General features: G+C 57.5%; 1 protein-coding gene across 1 annotated transcript; it reads left to right on the forward strand.

Moving 5' to 3' along the window:
* The first annotated feature begins 1394 nt into the window (after positions 1–1394).
* MST1R (macrophage stimulating 1 receptor) lies at positions 1395–15149 on the forward strand. Its single transcript, XM_065885912.1, has 21 exons — positions 1395–1419; positions 2702–4209; positions 6838–7026; positions 7101–7229; positions 7394–7564; positions 8240–8400; positions 8757–8922; positions 9036–9172; positions 9591–9752; positions 9848–9941; positions 10099–10308; positions 10408–10554; positions 10635–10797; positions 10967–11068; positions 11144–11350; positions 11628–11708; positions 11860–12041; positions 12136–12245; positions 12508–12673; positions 13070–13206; positions 14966–15149. The coding sequence occupies exons 1-21, from the start codon at positions 1395–1397 to the stop codon at positions 15147–15149; spliced, it is 4431 nt and encodes a 1476-aa protein (XP_065741984.1).
* The last annotated feature ends 3950 nt before the right edge of the window (positions 15150–19099 follow it).

A 19099-nucleotide genomic window follows, 5' to 3' on the forward strand; every position in this document is an offset into this window, starting at 1 on the left:
GTTCCTTCCCTGAATCCTGGAAAGGGCACCAAACCACTGCCTCTGGGGCCAGGGTGATGCCAGGCTAGCTGTCTCTGACTGCTACCGGTGTTCTTCTGGTCAGCGGTCAGCCTCCAGGTGTCCCTGCTGGCTACCCTGATCCTTGTAGGGCTTCCAGCTTCTTGCCGTTCAGCACCTATTCTGGGTGGGGGTGGGAAGAGATAGTCACAATTAGATAAGTGTGTATACCTAGGACAGTAGGCACCTAAGAGTGCGGGGTTTACCTGTTTGGGGAGCAAGGAAGGGACAACAGGCAAACAGGAAAGGTGTTCCTAGTGGAGCAACGAGCATGTGCAAAGGGATGAACCTGGTATGAAACCTGGTATGGTAAAGAACCTTGTCCGACTGGGTAACAGTGAAGCTGGAGGAGTCTTTAAAGCCTAGGGTTCTCAAACTCCAGGTAAAAGTCTGGCAGTGGGGAGCCACAGAATGTTTTAAAGCTGCAGAGTGACATGGTCATATTGTGGTTACAGAGGTCCCCCTGCTGTCATTAGGATGATCTCTTTGCGTTGGAGAAAGAGGCTGGCACTAGTTCTCTGGAGTAGTGTTCAGAGGGGAGTGAGAGCCCAAAGAGGGCAAAGTGGCTAGCACTCCTTCAAGGTGACAAATGCAAGGGCAGTGGGGTAGGTCCTTAGCTGAACGTGGGCCAGGACTTGTGAACTCACCTTGAGAAAGTGCTTGTATTCGGCACTGCAAGGCTCCATTAGCTGACTTCCCCCACATGGCTTGCCTGCCCCCCTCCCACAGACCAAGTGGATGAGGAGGGAGGAAGGGGCACTCTGTGGATGCCTGCTGTCAAAGACCAAGGCTACCTCAGAGGAGATGCCAGCCTGGGGGCAGCCAACAACTTGGCCACATGATGGCAGCAGAGAACCAACTGTTGACTGCTGCACATCCACCCCCAAAACAGGTGAACGGGGAGGACCCCTCAGGTTTCCTCCCAACCCCTATAAGTCTCTCCCAATGTCCTGAGGCAGAATAGGGGTCACAAGAACCCATGTCTCAGCACCGGGCAGGGAATGTTTCATATCAGTTTTGCCCTGCATGACTATCTTTAGACATGTTGACTGTGGAACACAGGAATGGTGCCATAATTTCTGATGTGTGTTTATTCATTTCCGGGCCAATTCTGGTTAGCGAAGGGAGTGCCTTTTATGTTGCCTCAGGCACGGTATCCTCCCAGCACTGGGTGTGGCCGCCCCCGTGCTGTTTCCACCCTGTCACCAGATGCTCATTAAGCTCCAGCCTGGAGGGGTAGGGGAGTCCTGCATTAGGAATGGGGGATGGGGGGAGTCAGGTATCCAGAGTAAACTGTGCTGGGGTAGGTGTAGCACAGGGTCTGTGGGACCCACAAGATGGACTTGTCACCGCCTGGATCAGGTAGGCTTCCCGGAGGAGATGCCACCTAAGTTACAAGAGAAGGAAGGGAAAAGGGTGCTCCTGGAAGGAAGAACAAGGAGTATGGGCTGGATGGTGAGTAGAGGAGACACTTGTAGGGTCAGGCTAAATCCTGTTGGGCTGAGGGCTCCTCTCCCCACCCCCACCCGTTACCCTCCAAAGCTCTGGGACTCACAGTTCACAGGTCCCTCAGACCTCAGCCTTGGGCCACCCTGTGATGCTTTCCCTCCCTCCAGGGTCCAGGCCCACCTGGCTGAAGGGGATGTCAGGCTAAGGATGTACCCCAGGGCCCCCCTCCAGTGTTGCGGGGAGCCAAGTTACCAAGGAGCAGATGCTGAGAGATGGTAAGAGCAGACCTGAGTTGACTCCCCTATCCCTGCCCCGCATATATCACAGCCTGGAGAGAGAACTCTGGGTTACCACCTAGCGAGAACTACACCCTCATTTCAGAGACTGAGAGGCTGAGGCCCAGCATGGCTTACAGAGCAGGTTAGAGGTGCCCTGAGAGCCAAAGCCCATGTTCCCCTCATATCAGGGAGGCCCTGGAGCAGAGCCAGGAATGAAGGCCAACATTTTGTGTTTTATTGTCCCCATCCTACAGCTTCCACCTACTGAGGCAGCAGTGGACAGACCAGAGCTAGGGTTGGGCCTCCACATAAGTTGCTTCTCCTCTGACTCTAATGTCCAGCCAACAGGGCTGGCCCCATCTTATAAATCCCACCTGCCCTGGGCAGGCGGGATGCAATGCACCATGCTGACACCATCCTGTCGCTGTCAACCCAGGGCAGGCCCACAGAGGGATAGTCTCTGCCCACAGAGGCTAGTGCCACGCCTGAGGTCTCTCCACACCTCCCCTCTGGTTCTCCACACATTCCTGGCCTCTGTTCCCTACACTGTGGGTCCCCCAGGCCCTGCCTGGAACGGGTGTCTGAGGATGTTGCTGTATCCTGGCGCCAAGAGAAGAAATAGGCCAGGTGGTCCTCAAATGCGCTGAGGCAACACGCCCCCTCACTTCGCCCAGTCGGTCGTGGGGGGCGGGACGGGACGGCTCAGATCTACTTAACCTCTCTCCAGGCCACTCCACGCACACCCACCCACAGGCCACTGAGAAAAAGGGGACCAAGTGTAGGTGTAGGACCCAGGCTTCCGAGGGCCAGGAAAGTCGAACAGGCAGAAGGGCTGGGCTAGGCCAGGCATAGAGCAGGCCCCGCCCACAGCCCCGCCCCCACACCCTGGCCCCGTCCGCCCCGCCCCTGGCACTCAGACTTTGCTCCAAGCACCGGCTGGGACCGGCAGCTGGGGCAACAGGTGCGGCGGCCTCTCTGCGTGTGTGTACGCCCGCGCCAGGTGCTCAGACCCGAGGGCAGGAGAAGGCGGCGGGCATCTCAGGAGTCCCGGTGGGGTCGGTGCCCCAGGGCTCCCAGGACCGGCGCTCGACGCTTGTCCAAACCCAGACTTCTCGTTGGCTCCCAGCCAGGCCCGGGCCTGCAGGAACCTCCGCGGGCCGCCATCTGGGCCTCGATGGAGCTCCACCCGCCGCCATTGCAGCCCTTCCTGTTACTACTGCTGCTACTGCTGCTGCTGCTGCTTCTGCCGGCGGTGCCCGAGACGGGAGGGTCCTGGCAGTGCCCGCACATCCCCTATGCTGCCTCCTGCGACTTTGACGTGGAGTACTTGGTGCCCAGCTTCTCGGCTGGCCGGCCGGTACAGGCTGTGGCAACCTACGAGGGCGGCAGGGAAGGGAGTGCCGTGTTCGTGGCCACACGCAATCGCCTGCACGTGCTTGGGCCTGATCTGCAGCCAGTTGAGAGCCTGGCCACCGGCCCTGCTGGGGCCCCTGGCTGCCAGACGTGTGCGGCCTGTGGCCCAGGCCCCCACGGCCCACCGGGAGACACAGATGCGCAGGTTCTGGTGCTGGAGCCAGTGCTGCCTGCACTGATCAGTTGTGGCTCCAGCCTTTGGGGACGCTGCTTCCTGCATGAGCTTGAGCCCCGCGGGACAGCCCTGCACCTGGCGCCACCAGTCTGCCTTTTCTCGGCGCACCACAATCATCCGGAGGACTGTCCCGACTGTGTAGCCAGCCCGCTGGGCACCCTCGTGACCGTGGTTGAGCAGGGCCATGCCTCCTACTTCTACGTGGCATCCTCACTGGACTCGGCGGTGGCCGCCAGCTTCAGCCCACGATCAGTGTCCATCCGGCGCCTCAAGGCCGACGCCTCAGGATTTGCACCAGGCTTTGCAGCACTGTCAGTGGTGCCTGAGCACCTGGCTTCCTACCGCATCGAATACGTGTACAGTTTCCGTGCAGGAGCCTTCGTCTATTTCCTGACTGTGCAGCCAGCCAACGTGGTAGATGCTCCTGGCGCCTTACACACGCGCCTGGTACGGCTCAGCGCTGTCGAGACTGACCTGGGTGACTACCGCGAGCTGGTCCTCGACTGCCGTTTTGCACCTAAACGCCGGCGACGTGCGGCCCATGAGGGCGCGCAGCCCTACCCGGTGTTGCAGGCGGCCCACGCTGCTCCAGTGGGCGGGCGACTGGCCACTGAGCTGAGCATCGCTGAGGGCCAGGAAGTGCTATTCGGGGTCTTCTCGGCTAGCAGAGACAGCGGCCCAGGTGTGGATCCCAACTCTGTCGTCTGTGCGTTCCCTGTAGACTTGCTGGACACTCTCATCGAGCAGGGTGTGGAGCGCTGTTGTGAGCCTCCTGTCCACCCTGGCCTCCGGCGAGGCCTCGACTTCTTCCAGTTGCCCAGTTTTTGCCCTGACCCGGTGAGCAGAAAGAAAGGGCCCTCGCTTGTGAGCAGTGTGCACATGCTTCTCTTCCAGCACTGAGAGGATCTGGGACGGGGAGGGCAGGCAGGGAGAAGTTTTCTCTTCCACCCAGTTTCTTAGGGGGTGGTGTGAGGGAATCAGCCAAACAAAGACCACACTGGAAGCTCATCTCCCAGCCAGGCTAGACCCTGTTGCTACACCATTTTGCTCTTTCACCCTCTCACTTACCGTGGCCCCTTGCTTTTTTAGGTAATCTCTCTTGTTATGCGAAAATTGGATTACATCATAACTGTCTCTCTACCAGGCACACTTCCAAACTCTGGGTACAATGATGGTTGTCCCTTCCTACCTGCCCACCACATATACCCTTAGGGACACACAAAACAACAGCACCCTCCCCCCCACAGGCAGATACTCACAAATTCGCCCAGACTCACATCTACTCACCAACACGTTTTCGCTTTCCCTGCGGGAATACTTGTTTTGCTCTGCTTTCTCAAGAGGGTGGGGCAGGAGTTGTCAGAGAATGCTCCCCTCCACCCCTGTTCCAGAGAGCCTTCCGGGCCTTGGAAGATGGGGGCTTGTCAGGGAGCCTGCATGCCTTGGGCTTTCCGGACCCACTCACCCCTGATTGTTCTCCGTGGGGTGACTGGGGGAGGATTCAGGACATAGTGAGAAGGTGGCTTGGCTCTAGTAAATTCCAGGAGGCTCACCCCGGACTTGTGCAAGCAACTAAATATCTGGGGATGAGTAAAGGCCTAGGAGGGGCTGGTTGGATTTGGTTCACCATGTAGGAGTCCCAGACTTTCACCATAGTTGGGGCCCTTCTCACCCCAGGCAGGAGGTCTCCCAGCCTATGCTGAACTAGGTGCTCCTTCCTGCAGACCCTACCCAGGTTCTCTTCAGCCATGGTGTCAGGGAGCTAGAGCAGAGAGTAAGAGGACATTCCTTAAAATGCTTGCCTGATGACAAACCCAAAACTTATCCCTTGAAGCCATTGAAACAGTCCCACCCTACATTACAAGAGATTAAGCCAAGGAAATGGGGTGAATGAACAAACAAGTGGCATTGGACAAGTGGCCTTTCAGGGAGCTAACCCACAGTCACTGCTCTCTGAGTCTTTGGCTGCCCTGGCGCTCTGGCCCTGCTGTGACATTCTTCACTGACTCCTTTAGCTCTGATTGATGCCCCAGCTGTGCGAGAGAATTTACACACAATGAGGGGTGGGGGGATCTTCTGCCTCCCTCCTTCAACTGACTCCCTCTGGGTTGAGGAGGCCCTAGGGGTTGAGATCCCTAGTCTGGGTCTGGGCAGCCCTGACTGCCCTCCTCTCCTTCTCTCTGGGGAGTCAGAACCTCTCCCTGACTTGGCTAGTGGTCAGGGGATCAGAAGACACCCAGCACGACTTGGCAGTGCAAGGCTCCAAAAGGACTAATCTCAAGCCCTGGAGCCCAGGGGCAAACAGGCAGCGGTGCAGCTCTGACCAGTGTAGGGCCTCTATTCCACCCCACAGCCCCACCTGTCCCTGAGTCATACTGAAAACACCTGGCTGGCTTCCTGCTAGGGCCAGGACTTTTACTCACCTCCAGTGAGGACAGAGTCCCAGTCCCCACCCACCCACCCTATAGACCCAGTGTGTGGAGTTTCAGAGCCCAGCTCTATGCTGAGGTCTTGTTCCCAAGACTTATAATCAGCACTGAGGTCTCAGGACTGAGTTAAGCATACTTAGTCTGATAGGGGCCTTCCATCAGCCTTGAGGAGTACCCTTAGGGCTGGCAAGGGAGGGTCCCAAGCTACTGGGCTACAGAGCCCTGCCTCCACCTTGCACCCAGCTCCAATACCCTGCATCCATCCCCTCACTGCCTCGTTTCTCAGAAGCTTCCACAGCTCTGCACTGGGGCACTGAGTGTCCCCCAAACACCCACCTGCTAAGAGCAGGGGAGAAATTAGTGTCTTCTCTTACCCGGGCCTTCAGGCCTTGGTTTATCCCTCCTGTACCCTGAAGGAAGTACAGGTAGCAGCTGGAGGTACAGAAAGACCTTTGGCGTCTCAGGGGGAAGGACGACGTCACCAACCCTGTGCTGGCCAGTTAACCTCAGAGTTCAGCCCCTTAAGCAGGTGGAGAGACTGAAGGCTGAAGAGGGGACAGGGTTTGTTGAGGTGCAGGGCAGGACCAGGAGGGGGCAGGAGAGGACTCTGGTCAGGAACTCAGACTTCCGACCTGGTTCGTCTTCTGAGAGGCGATAAGGCCTTTGACATGTGAGCAAACCTCTCTGAGCCAGTTTCCTTATCTATAAAATGGGGGTGATGAGAGAACCCACTCTACAGCGTGGCTGTGAGGACAGAATGGGGTTGGCTCTGTAAAACTCAGTAGCTCATTATCAGAATGGCCATGGCAGGGTAGGGCAAGGCGTAGGGGGAGCCAGCATTCCAGCCTTGGCCTTCTTCCCTGGCCTTGCTACATCTGAGAGCCCCATGGAGGCAGTGGGGTAACTGGCAGGACTGGGGCCTTCTCCAGCCAGGCCAGGTGAGGGGTGGGAGTTTAGGCTGCTGTGGTCACTGACAGAAGCCCCAAGGGGTCAGTTCATGGAGATGAGCCCTGACTCCTTCCCTGACCCTCCCCAGCCTGGCCTGGTGGTTCCCAGCCCCAAAACCAGCTGCCGCCACTTCCCTCTGCTGGTCAGCAGCAGCCTCTTACGGGTGGACCTATTCAACGGGCTGTTAGGACCAGCGCAGGTCACTGCATTGCACGTGACACGTCTCGACAATATCACAGTGGCCCACATGGGCACAGCCGATGGGCGCATCCTGCAGGTAGGTCCCTCATCTCCACGGCCCCTTGTCCCGGGATCCCTGTCCCCATTTTGCTCACAGCCGACCTGTCCCAGGTGGAGCTGGCCAGGTCTCTCAACTACTTGCTGTACGTGTCCAACTTCTCACTGGGCAGCAATGGGCAGCCTGTGCATCGGGATGTCAGTCGCCTTGGGGACCACCTGCTCTTTGCCTCTGGGGACCAGGTAAGGTGGGCAGGGTAGGGCCTGGGGCTGGGCTGTTGGGAGCACAGCTTCTCCATCAGATCCAAGGAGGCATTGACACACAGGTCCCCCCACCCTGATCTACAGTAGGACCAGGGGCTTAGTCTCCCCCCTTCAGCCACCCCTAAGCCGCCTGTTTGTCCAAGGTCTTCCAGGTACCTATCCAGGGCCCTGGCTGCCACCACTTCCTCACCTGTGGGCGTTGCCTGCGGGCACAGCGTTTCATGGGCTGTGGATGGTGTGGGGGCATGTGTGGCCGGCAGAAGGAGTGTCCTGGCTCCTGGCAACAGGACCATTGCCCACCTGAGCTTACTAAGGTATGGCTTGCCTGGCAGGGCACAGGTAAGTGTGGGACAAACCGGGCCTGGGGTGGAGGTCAGCAGGTCTTAACCATGATCTTCCTCAGGCCTGGGATGTCTTCAGTGTTTACAAGGAGAACATTCTTTTCTTTTAATTTTTAATAAATTTATTTATTTATTTATTTTGGCTGCATTGGCTTGGGTCTTCGTTGCTGCGCATGGGCTTTCTCTAGTTGCGGTGAGCGGGGGCTACTCTTCATTCCGGTGCATGTGCTTCTCATTGCGGTAGTTTCTCTTGTCGCGGAGCATGGGCTCGAGGCGCGCGGGCTTCAGTAGTTGTGGCTCACGGGCTCTAGAGCGCAGGCTCAGGAGTTGTGGCGCACGGGCTTAGTTGCTCCGCGGCGTGTGGGATCTTCCCAGACCAGGGATTGAACCCGTGTCTCCTGAATTGGCATACGGATTCTTAACCACTGTGCCACCAGGGAAGTCCCAAGGAGGGTATTCTTGGCAGAGGGGATGGCACATGCAAAGACTTAGAGGCAGAAAAGTATTGAGTGAGGACAAGCAAGTGACCTAGAGTGACTGGAGTGTGGGGCAGGCAAGGAGTGTGGCAGAAAACTTAGGGAAAAAGCAAACAGGGCTGAGAGTCCTGACCCATAAAGGGACTCAGGCTATCTTCTCCTTCCCTCTCAGTTCAGCCCCCACAGTGGACCCCTAAGGGGCAGCACAAGACTGACCCTGTGTGGCTCCAACTTCTACCTGCATCCTCCTGGTCTGGTGCCTGAGGGCACCCATCAGGTCACTGTGGGTCAAAGTCCCTGCCGACTGCTGCTCAAAGGCAACTCAAACCTCAGGTACGACTTGGTCCCTGCCCTTTCTATCCCTGATGGGGATAACCAAGCAGCCCCTTCCCTGTGAAACCCTGTCCTCTGCTTGTATGGGGCAAGGAGGTATGACGCAAGCTGTAGTAGCTCTGGTTGCTTTCTGTCTGGGGGGACATCTCTGTCCCTTCTTGAGCCTACATATGCCCTACCTGTCTGTTGAGTCATGGCAAAGCTAGTCCCTTCCCCGTCAGATCCTGCCGACCCTAGATGAAGCCATGGCTAGAGAGATGCTATCTTCAAGCTCAGATGAGGCCTGTGATTTGTGGTGGGCATGCAACCAGGCCTGTGTGACCCCTGGCTGACCTTGAGTTCCCCTGATGTCCCAGCCAAGTACCCCGGAAGGACTTTGTAGAGGAGCTTGAGTGTGAACTGGAGCCCTTGGGCACGCAGGAAGCCGGGCCTGCCAACGTCAGCCTCACTGTGACCAACATGCCACTGGGCAAGCACTTCCGGGTAGATGGCACCTCCATGCTGCGAGGTTTCTCTTTCATGGTGAGGCCACTTTTCTTTGTTTGTGCCCTTGGCCAACTGCGCAGTTCGGGCAGGGAAGAGTCTAGAGTGGAGTGCCTCCTGCTCCAAGCTAAGCCACCTCCATGCCCTCTTAGGAACCTGTGCTGACAGCAGTACAACCCCTCTTTGGTCCACGGGCAGGGGGTACCTGCCTCACCCTTGAAGGCCAAGGCCTGTCTGTTGGCACCAGCCGGGCTGTGCTGGTCAATGGGACTGAGTGCCTGCTGAAACGGTAAGTGCCAGTGGGAAAGGGGATGGGAGGCCACAGGGTCCCACATAGGGGAGCTCTCACCAGGTGGGGCTTGAATCCCTGACAGGGCAGGGGGAGGAGGGCTCAGTCACTCAGTGTAGGGAACAGGTCCAGGAAGAAGTGTCTTCTGCTCCCTCCAGCCCAGAGGTGGTTTGGGATGGCAAGAGAGCCCATTACAGAGTCCACTGGCTGCAGCCAAGGCTGTGGGGGGAACCTGTTCCCTCCCTGACTTCTTGGAGGCCTTTCTGGGACCACCCTATCTTCAGACAGACCCATGGAGTATGGGCAAGTTGAGGAGATGACCAACAGAGGAATTGGGAGGGGTCAGCAGGCTCCTGGAGGAGTCGGGCCTAGCCATCACATGGAGGGTGCCCCTGAGCCTAATCCCCCTGTTCTGCAGGGTCAGCGAGGGGCAACTTTTATGTACCACACCCCCCGGGGCTGCTACCGCCCGCGTTCCCATTCGCCTGCAGGTGGGGGGCGCCGAAGTGCCTGGCTCCTGGAACTTCCACTATCAGGAAGACCCCATCATGCTGGGTATCAGCCCCAACTGTGGCTACACGTAAGTGCCACCTCCTTGCCCACTCTGGTCTCCTAAGAATGAGGGATCCAGCCTCGGAGAGCACCCCAAGTCCACCACCCTGCTCTCCTCCACAGTGGTTCCCACGTCACCATCCATGGCCAGCATCTGACTTCAGTGTGGCACCTCGTGCTGTCATTCCATGATGGGCGCAGGGCAGTGGAGAACAAGGTGAGTGGGCACTGGTAGCTGCCGAGTGGGCACTGGCCAGGAGGGAGGAAGGCCACACCAGTCCCCTGAGTTCCAGCCCCAGCCCATGCTGGGCTGAGGGGTCTGGGGTGGCTGTAGGTGGTGTACCGGGCTAACCACTCTCGCATGGACCCAGCAGTGTGAGGGGCAGCTCCCGGAGCAGCACTGGTGCCGCCTGCCCGAATACGTGGTCCGAGGACCACAGGGGTGGGTGACGGGGAACCTGAGTGCCCAGGGGGATGGAGCTGCTGGCTTCACACTGCCTGGCTTTCGCTTCCTGCCCCCACCCCACCCACCCAGCATGGACCTGGTCGCACTGAAGCCTGAGGAGTATGCCGTTAAGTTTGAGGTAAGTGGGGAGGATAGGGGGTGGAGACTGGAGCGTTAAGGCTGCAGCCTGCCCGAAAGAGATGGGGGCAATGGCCAGCCCTCATGACTGTCTCTGCAGTACATTGGGCTGGGCGCTGTGGCTGATTGTGTGGATGTGAACGTGACCGTGGGTGGTGAGAGCTGCCAGCATGAGCTGCGGGGGGATGTGATTGTCTGCCCCCTTCCCCCCTCCCTGCAACTTGGCAAGGACGGTGCTCCACTGCAGGTAGGCAGCTCAGCTGGCCCTCTATGGGAAACATGGGTTGAGGACCTACAGGCTGGGCCTGAGCTGCCACCTGCCTCCAGGTCTGCGTGGATGGTGGGTGTCACATCCTGGGCAAGGTAGTGCGGCCAGGTCTGGAAGGGGTCCCACAGAGCACACTCCTCGGTGTCCTACTGGCCCTGCTCCTGCTTGTGGCTGTACTGGCCACCATACTGGTCTTCAGTTACCACCAGAGAAAACAGCTAGGTGAGCTCTTCACTCCCATCCTGACCCAACCCCACCCCCAAACTGTGACATCTCCAAGTCCCTATATCCTCTCTCTGCCCAGGCCTTAGGGGTCTGCCCACACCTTCTGGGTAGGGGTCAGCCTCTAGGAGCTTGGAGTGGCTGGCTACCAGGAGCCATTTTTCCACAGTCCTTTCTCCGAACCTGGATGACTTGGCATCCCTGGACCGGACCACTGGAGCCATGCCTCTGCCTCTGCTCCGCTCAAGCTCTGACTATAGAAATGGCCTTGGTGAGATGGTGGAGGTGCTAGAAGCTGGGACCATACTCTCTGGTCCACCAGCCCCTCATTCCCTCTCTTCCTCAGCAGCCCCTGCCATTGATGGCCGGGATTCCACCACTCAGGTCCACAGAGCATCCTTCTCAGGCAACGGGGATGGGTCCCATGTCCCACTGCTGCGGAAAGAGTCCATCCAGCTTGGGGACCTGAACTCTGCACTCCTGGCCGAGGTCAAGGATGTACTGATTCCCCACAAGCGGGTAGTCACCCACACTGACCGAGTCATTGGCAAAGGTATGGGGGCCAGGCCAGGTGGGGTTGGGGCTCAAGGGATAGTTGGGCAGGACTCTGAGCCTCCATTTGCTCATCTGTGAAATAGGAATTCTGTCTTCCGTGAGTTCTGGTGCAGATTAAGTGGGTGTGGGAGGGCTGCAGGCTCTGCCATCATGAAGCTGCTGCTTGTCTTTAATGTCAGGTTGGCCAGTTGGGGCTCTGAGGTCTGGTTGCCAGTGGGAGGGTGTGGTGTGAGCCCTGGGCACTGGGCCCCCTCTCACTGTCTCTCCCTCATCAGGTCACTTTGGAGTTGTTTACCATGGAGAATACACAGATGAGGCCCAGAATCAAATCCACTGTGCCATCAAGTCGCTGAGTCGTAAGTGGAGCAGGGGCTGGGAGGATACTCGTCCCTGCTGTGCTACCACTGCGCTGAGTGACCTTGAGCAGGAGACCTTTCTTCTCTGTTTCCCCATCTGACCCTTGTAAAGGGCCTCCCTGCCCTGGGCCTGACTCCAGCCTCTCTGCAGGCATCACGGAGGTGCAGGAGGTGGAGGCCTTCCTGCGTGAGGGGCTGCTCATGCGCAGTCTGCACCACCCAAATGTGATGGCTCTTATTGGTATCGTGTTGCCGCCTGAAGGGCTGCCCCGCGTGCTGCTGCCCTATATGCGCCACGGAGACCTGCTCCAATTCATCCGCTCACCCCAGCGGGTCAGTGCTCAGCTGGCCCTGGATTGGGGGGCTTGGGCAACAGCTGGGGATGGAGCTGCTCCGTCCTCACCTACTGACCCACCTGTGCCCCCAGAACCCCACAGTGAAGGACCTCATCAGCTTCGGCCTGCAGGTGGCCCGTGGCATGGCGTACCTGGCAGAGCAGAAGTTTGTGCACCGGGACCTGGCTGCTCGGAACTGCATGTGAGCAGCCAGAGTGAAGTTGGGGTGAAGCTAAGGGGCAGAGCATCAGGACATGCAGCTAAAGGTGCCTCAGGGAAGGCCCATGCTCCAGTCCTTGCTGTGCAGCCCTGGGCATGTCCTTCCCTCTCTGGGCTTCAGTTTTCCTGTCTGTCCAATGCAGGCTTGAGTCGGACACTGTGGCTCAGAAACCTTGTAAGGGCCTGAAACAAGTGGGTTCAGGGCCTGGTGGGGGCCCGTCCTGAGTGTGATTCTCCCCTCCCAGGCTGGATGAGTCATTCACAGTCAAGGTGGCTGACTTTGGTCTGGCCCGCGATGTCCTGGACAAGGAGTACTACAGTGTCCAACAGCGCCGCCATGCTCGCCTACCTGTCAAATGGATGGCGCTAGAGAGCCTGCAGACCTACAGATTCACCACCAAGTCTGACGTGGTTAGGCCCCACCTGCCCCAGAGTCCACACGGCCTCAGAGAACACTTGGCCTTGCCCATTGATCTCCGGATGGTGATGAGCCCGGGGAATCCCCACGCTGGGCAGCCCCACAGCCCATTCGCCCACCTCTGGGCAGGTGTCAGGGCAAGAGGAGGCTGTGAACTCATTGGCTTCTCACAGACAATCCAGGCCCTGCCCAGCCCCAGCTCTGGACGGCTCTGGTGGTGGGCGGGGACAGAGGGAAATGCTTTTGAGGTATTGAGGAATGGGCTCTGACTGGGGGGGTTGAGCCCCTCATTTCCAGCTAGAGGGCTCTGGGAGGTAGAGGACCTGGGGGGGGCCCACCTGTCCCCCCCAGGGCGAGAGCTGAGTCCCTTCACCTGTCCCCTCCCACAGTGGTCGTTTGGTGTCCTCTTATGGGAACTGCTGACACGGGGTGCCCCACCGTACCCCCACATCGACCCTTTTGACCTCATGCATTTCCTGGCCCAGGGTCGGCGCCTGCCCCAGCCTGAGTACTGCCCTGATTCTCTGTGAGTATGTGGAAATGGCGATGGGGAGGGAGCTGGGCCCCAGAGACAAGGAGGGGAGGAGGGGGCCAGAGACAGAGTTCTTGCCTGGCTCTCTGATTCTCTGGTTGACCTAGAAAGGGACCCTCTCTGGACCTCAGTTTCCTCATCTGTGGTTCCACCACCGTTCGAGGCTTGGTGCTGGAGGGATATCATGGTTGCCATGGTAACACCATTCCCAACTCAGAGTCTGGGTTGAGGCCAGTGATTTGATTTCCCAGCACTCTTCTCCCCTCACCACGCCAAGAGGGGCTGTTTTCCATTTATTCCACTTACTTAACCTCAAGGAAAGGTTCCATTAGCTCTCACACTAGCCCCCTCCACGTCTCCAGATCAGAATGTTTTCTTCATTGGATATAGTTTCAGATTCCCTGTTCCCAGAGGCATGGCAGCAGCTGTGTTTCATCAGTGCCTGTCACGTGGTTCAGCTTCATAAGCAGCATGCATGCCTTAGCTGTGCTGAGGTCTTTGAGGTTAGAACAGGAAAAGCCAGGTCATAGGTAAAGGTGGTTGATGATTACTGTCTCACTCAGCTTGTGCTCCAGAAGGGTATGAGTCACCCTTCCTCACAGCCCTGCCTGCCTTGATTTTGCTTTTTATTATTGATTTCACTAATGAACCCGGTTCAAAGTAAGGGAAATTAACTTCACTGCCTATCTGCCTCCAGGTCAGGCTCCCTGAAACAGACTCTGAGATGGAGGTTTACATGCAGGGGGTTTATTGGTAGGTTAGGGGTGAGGGAAGCAGGACTAGGTAGGGGGAGAAGCTGGGCTGTGATGCAGATGCAGCAAAGGCTGCAGTCCATCCCCTGGGGACCTCTGGAATTGGGATGGCCCTTCAGAGTTTTCTGAAATTGAGACCAAGGGGCCCAGGTCTTTGCTCCAGACATCCATTAGTCCCTGCTTACAGATGTCCCTGAGGAAGGAGTGTGAGCTTGGAGGAGGCATTTCTTTTCTGCCTAGGCCAGTTCCTAGAGGGGGCCTCAGCCAAGAGCCATCAGAAGTCACAGGGAGAATGAAGGGGGGAAACTGGGTGGCATACCATAGCATCCTCCATACCAGGGGAAGTCCCTTCTCTCTGGGCTTCAGTTTCCTCATCTGCAAAGTTGGAATGATAACAGTACCACCCTCAGAGGTCTGAGAATTATATGAGATTATTGTGTGTAGGTCACTTTTAGTATCATTTAAGGCAGGGATGACATTTCCAAGATAAAGGGTCATGTGTTAGGACCCAACAGACAAACCTAGAGAAACTCTGCTTGGAATCCATGGTGCCATGAGCTGCCCCACACATCTCAGGGCTTTTAATCCCCATTTCACTGGACCTGGGCTTCCTTCCTGGAAGACGTGATGATAACCATGATAGCTTGTGAGCCGGGCCCTAAGCTAAGAACTTCACAGGAATCCTCTCACTTTATGCCCCAATAGCTCTGTGATCAGAGAAGACTCCAGAGGCACACACAGGTTAAGGAACTTGCTCAAGATCACATAACCCAGGTCACAGGACACAGGAATCCAGCCTCTCAGCCCTGAGGCAATTTAACCTCTGCCAGGGTGGGAAGGCAGTCGAGAAGAGCTGCCCCTAATTGGCTGATGCAAGGCACCGGGCCCTGTCACCCGCTCTCCATCCCATGTGGCCTGCCAGGGGGCTAACAGCAGGTGGATAACACAGAATCTCTGGGTAGGGGTGCACGGTGCCCCTCATGTTTTCCTCTACCTGCTAGGTACGCAGTAATGCAGCACTGCTGGGCTGCAGACCCTGCAGCACGACCCACCTTTGGAGCACTGGCAGGGGACGTGGAACGCTTGGTGGCCGCGTTGCAAGGGGACCACTACGTGCAGCTGCCTGTGGCCTACGTGAACGTGGGCCCTGGTGCCCCGGACAAGGCAGAAATGCCCTCGGAATAGTCACCATCCCCACCAGTGCACAGGAGTATAGGTGGCCCGGCCCCTCTCAGAGCCACCAAAGTCCACGTGACCTCAGCCCCAGGCAGGCATTGGGGGGTTGAACCTGCATAGCGGTAGGAGTTAACCCCAAGCTGCCTCTGGGCTGGCCTCTGCCCTATCCCTGCCCCTTAACCTTCAGGGGCACAGGAGGGCTACAAGGCACATTGGTCTCTCACTCCCCATTGGGGGCCAGTGACAGGATCCTTGATGCAGTGAGTGTTTATGGAGTGTCTGCTGTGTAACTGGCTGCTGGGCACAGGGGACTCAGTGGTGACCACTGGCCCTTAGATCAGTAAATGAACAAATAAATATTTAATTACAAATTGTGGTAAGTGCTATGGAAGAAAAAGACAGGCGGCTTTGAGGGAATGGAGGACAGCCTTAGATAGATGAATAGAGAGGTAAGGGAAACCACCCCAGGAGGTGACATTTTTGCTGAGACTTTGTCAGGTGGGAACTGTGCCAGAAGCGGTCGGGGGTGGGGGGGGGGGGTGGGGGGGGAGGGGGGGTGGGGGGGGTGGGGGGGGTGGGGAAGAGAGTTTTTGGCAGAGTGAACAGCACATGCAAATACCCTGAGGCTGGAAAGGGGTTGAGTCAGCAAGAAGGCTCCAGAGAACAGGAAGGGGAGGCCAGGCCCAAATCCAGGTTACAGGGTCCTGGGGGCTTTTGGATGGAACCGAGAGGGGTGGGTTGAATACCCAGATAAGCAGCAGCCAGGTTGGCTTCTCCTATTGCCCAGTCTGCCTGCCCCATTCCCCAGGCCCTAACCCCACTCCAGGGCTCCCTGCTCTACCTGCGGCCTTCCCCCAACTCCCCCCGACACCCCCCCGCCACTGATAAGTCATGGAGACTTGCTCCCCTTCCCCCCAATCCTGCCAGCATTGCTCTTGCAGCCTTGAAAGAGATGAGCCAGCAGCAAGGACTCAGCTCCACACTTTCAAGGCACCAGCTTCAAGGTGCAGACTGCTTAGGCTATTTATACTCGTCAAGGCCACTGTACAATACCCACTAGAGGGGCAGGCTCCACCAGAGAAGGAGAACAGCTTCCTCCTTGTACTATCCCTCCCCCGTGCCCTCAATGCTGAGGGGGTCGCTGGCCTCTGCTCATGTGGATAACTGGAGTATCAGGGTGACTGAGCCCGGGACATGCACTATGGCGGTTCCTCTCTCTCTCTCTTTTTTAAAAAAATATTTATTTATTTATTTGTTTGGTTGTGCCGGGTCTTAGTTGCAGCAGGCAGGCTCCTTAGTTGCGGCACGCAGGCTCATTAGTTGTGGCATGCAAACTCTTAGTTGTGGCATGCACATGGGATCTAGTTCCCTGACCAGGGATTGAACCCGGGCCCGCTGCATTGGGAGCATGGAGTCTTAACCACTGTGCTACCAGGGAAGTCCTGGTTCCTCTCTCTTGCTCGGGTCCCCCATGGCCTCTGTCTCATTAGTTGGGAGACCCTGGCTCACGCTAAAGGGCGTAGGCTCCCTTTGAGTCCCCAGCTCTTTGCCCTGCCATGCATGGAACCCTGGGTTTAGGCAAGAGCTCCCTGGTAAGCAGAGTGGGGGTCTCCTTAGGACTGGAGCTGCCTAGCTGTTTTCTACCCATCTGTTGCCTACTCTGTCACCTCAGGCCAGAGGGAGGCCCAAATATGGGGACCCAAAGGACTCTGAGGACAGGGGTAAAGCTTAAAAGGAGACTCTCACGCTCAAGTGCAAGGGTCTGAAGATCAGGGCCCTATGAGCTGGAGAGGGGAAGAGATGGACTCCATCTGCCTGTTTACCCCTACACCTCTGATGCCAGTGAGTGCAGGCACAGAGGAGGTTGTAGCCTTGCATGCTCTGCCAGGGACCCTTGGGCTCTCTCTCCCCCATTGTGTCATCCCTGAGGCTGGGAGAGAGGTGAGTGGAATGTCCTGGAGCACTCCCACAGCTGTGGTCCCCGTACCAGTTGGAAAGGACTGTCTCCATCCCTCCAACTAGTCGTCCTTGTGCCCTAACCTCATCTTGGAGATCTAAGGGTCACCCGGGGCTTGGAGCTGGGTGGGGAGTGAGAAGAAGGCTCAGAGGCTTCACTGAAGCTGAACTGAGGCTCCTTCCCCACTGGGCCTCTGCAGCTTATGGACCATGGGCTTCTCTGTTCATAAGAGAGGGACTCAGAGAGAAGGGGGTCTCTGGATGGGAGGGAAGCTTAGCAAGGAGAGGAGTCCTGGAGAATGGAGATGGAAGAAGCTCAGGGGATGTCAGGTTTCCTGTGTAGCCAGAATGTGGGGCTTTGGGCCTGTTTCTGGGCCAAGGGCCTCCAGGGCCAGGATTCTCCAGGGAGGGGACACAGTTAAGCAGGTGCTTGCCACAGCTGCATCCCCTCTCCCTGATGCTGCAGCCCCCAAGCTCTGAACTCTTTTCTCAGAGCCACTTGATAGTCCTAAGTCCATCTGGAGTGTCGGGAGCTGGAACTACTTCAGGGTTCCAATTCCTGACTGGGCCGCCAGGAAGGAGAGGAAGGGAGGATAGGTTCTAGGTCCTGTGGTGGGCTGGGGGACCAGGAGTTTTCTGAGTGGTTTCCAGGGCTAATGAAGGCTGGACTGCCTTTGCCTTGGGGGAGGCCTGAATAATGGTTGGTTCAAGGAGAAGGTTGCTGGTGGCCCTGGTGGGCCTGGGCCTGCCACTAGGGTGGGATGGCGTAAGCACGGGTTTCTCCCAGGGCTTTGGGAGTCCAGCATTGCCATCATGAGCTGTGGAGAGCGGGTGTCAGTTCCTCTCCTCATCTCCAGTGGGGCTGGGGCCCAGCAGGTGCCAATAAAGGCTGGAGGAAGGCCAGGATGGAAGCTGGGGCTGAGGAAGCAGCAGATGACTCACATCCTCCTGATTGCCCACTGGTGTCGCTGTTGTCTGGCACCTGGAGGGCAAGCATGGGGTAGACCGACCTGCTTTGATAGGGAACCATGAGTCCGGTCTGAGATTCCCCTTATGCCAAAGCCCCAGCCTATCAGAGAATTTCCTCAGGGATCCAAAGGCTCTCTAGGGGGTCACACCTGAAGGCTCTAGACACAGCCCCATTTCAAATCCTGAGAACTTTCTGGGACAGTGGCTTCATCCGTCACTCCCTTGGTGCAGCCCATGAGATCCCAGGTCCACCTCTGGTGCCATTTCATGAACTAACTCCCTGCACCTGTAGGAGAGAGCAGGACCCTCCAGTGCCGGGTGGGGTTGGGGGACGTGGGCACTGCTGGGAGTGTCTGAGACTCAGGAAAGCCTGGGATGCACCTCTCACACTTATTGCCTCTGCCCAGAGAGAAGCAGCCCCAGGAATCGGTAGTTGAGCACTGATCCAATATCTGCCAGGCCCTGATGAAAAACACCGTTTACTCCATGCTGGGCTGGAGAACTCTCCTCCATGAAGACCCCAGGAACCAAGCATCTCTTCACTCAGAGCCTCTGTTCTGCCCGTGTGAGGGTCCAACCAGCTTGGAGGTGGAGCTACTCCGGCCTGGAGGAGCGGGGATGACTTGATGAACCACCCCCAGCATTCCCCATCTGGCACAGGGGGGCCAGTTGAGCCTCAGTCTCTCCCTCCATTCTTTTGGGGTTTGTTCCAGTTGATTTTTTAACCCAATAAGCCTAGATGCCAAGAGAGCCCAGGACCAGCTCCTGTCCCTCCACAGCTACCCATTCCCCCACAATTTCTGCTCCACGCATCCTGCAGCCCGAACCTTGGAAGGGAAGCAGACGCGCTAGTGGTCCTGAGAGCCAGCCTTTGCTGGGCAGGTGGCAGGAGGGCCCTTGTATTTGGCCCTCGCCTGTTTCACTGTTGCTCTGTGGGAGCTTGAGGGCCAGGCCCATGATGGTTCCTATTCTGAGCTCAGGTGGTAGGAGCTGAGGGAAGTTGCTGAATCCCTGGGGCTCAGCATGGGCAGAGG

This window comes from Phocoena phocoena, chromosome 10, assembly GCF_963924675.1.
Source record: "Phocoena phocoena chromosome 10, mPhoPho1.1, whole genome shotgun sequence".
In the NCBI taxonomy this organism is placed as follows: domain Eukaryota; kingdom Metazoa; phylum Chordata; class Mammalia; order Artiodactyla; family Phocoenidae; genus Phocoena; species Phocoena phocoena.

Bases quoted from the DNA above. Each gene is read 5' to 3' on its own strand.
- MST1R (XM_065885912.1), top strand. From the start codon at position 1,395: ATGGACTTGTCACCGCCTGGATCAG. The intron at 7,565-8,239 runs GTATGGCTTGCC...CTTCCCTCTCAG, and splicing joins GCCCACCTGAGCTTACTAAG to TTCAGCCCCCACAGTGGACC. The intron at 8,401-8,756 runs GTACGACTTGGT...CTGATGTCCCAG, and splicing joins AAAGGCAACTCAAACCTCAG to CCAAGTACCCCGGAAGGACT.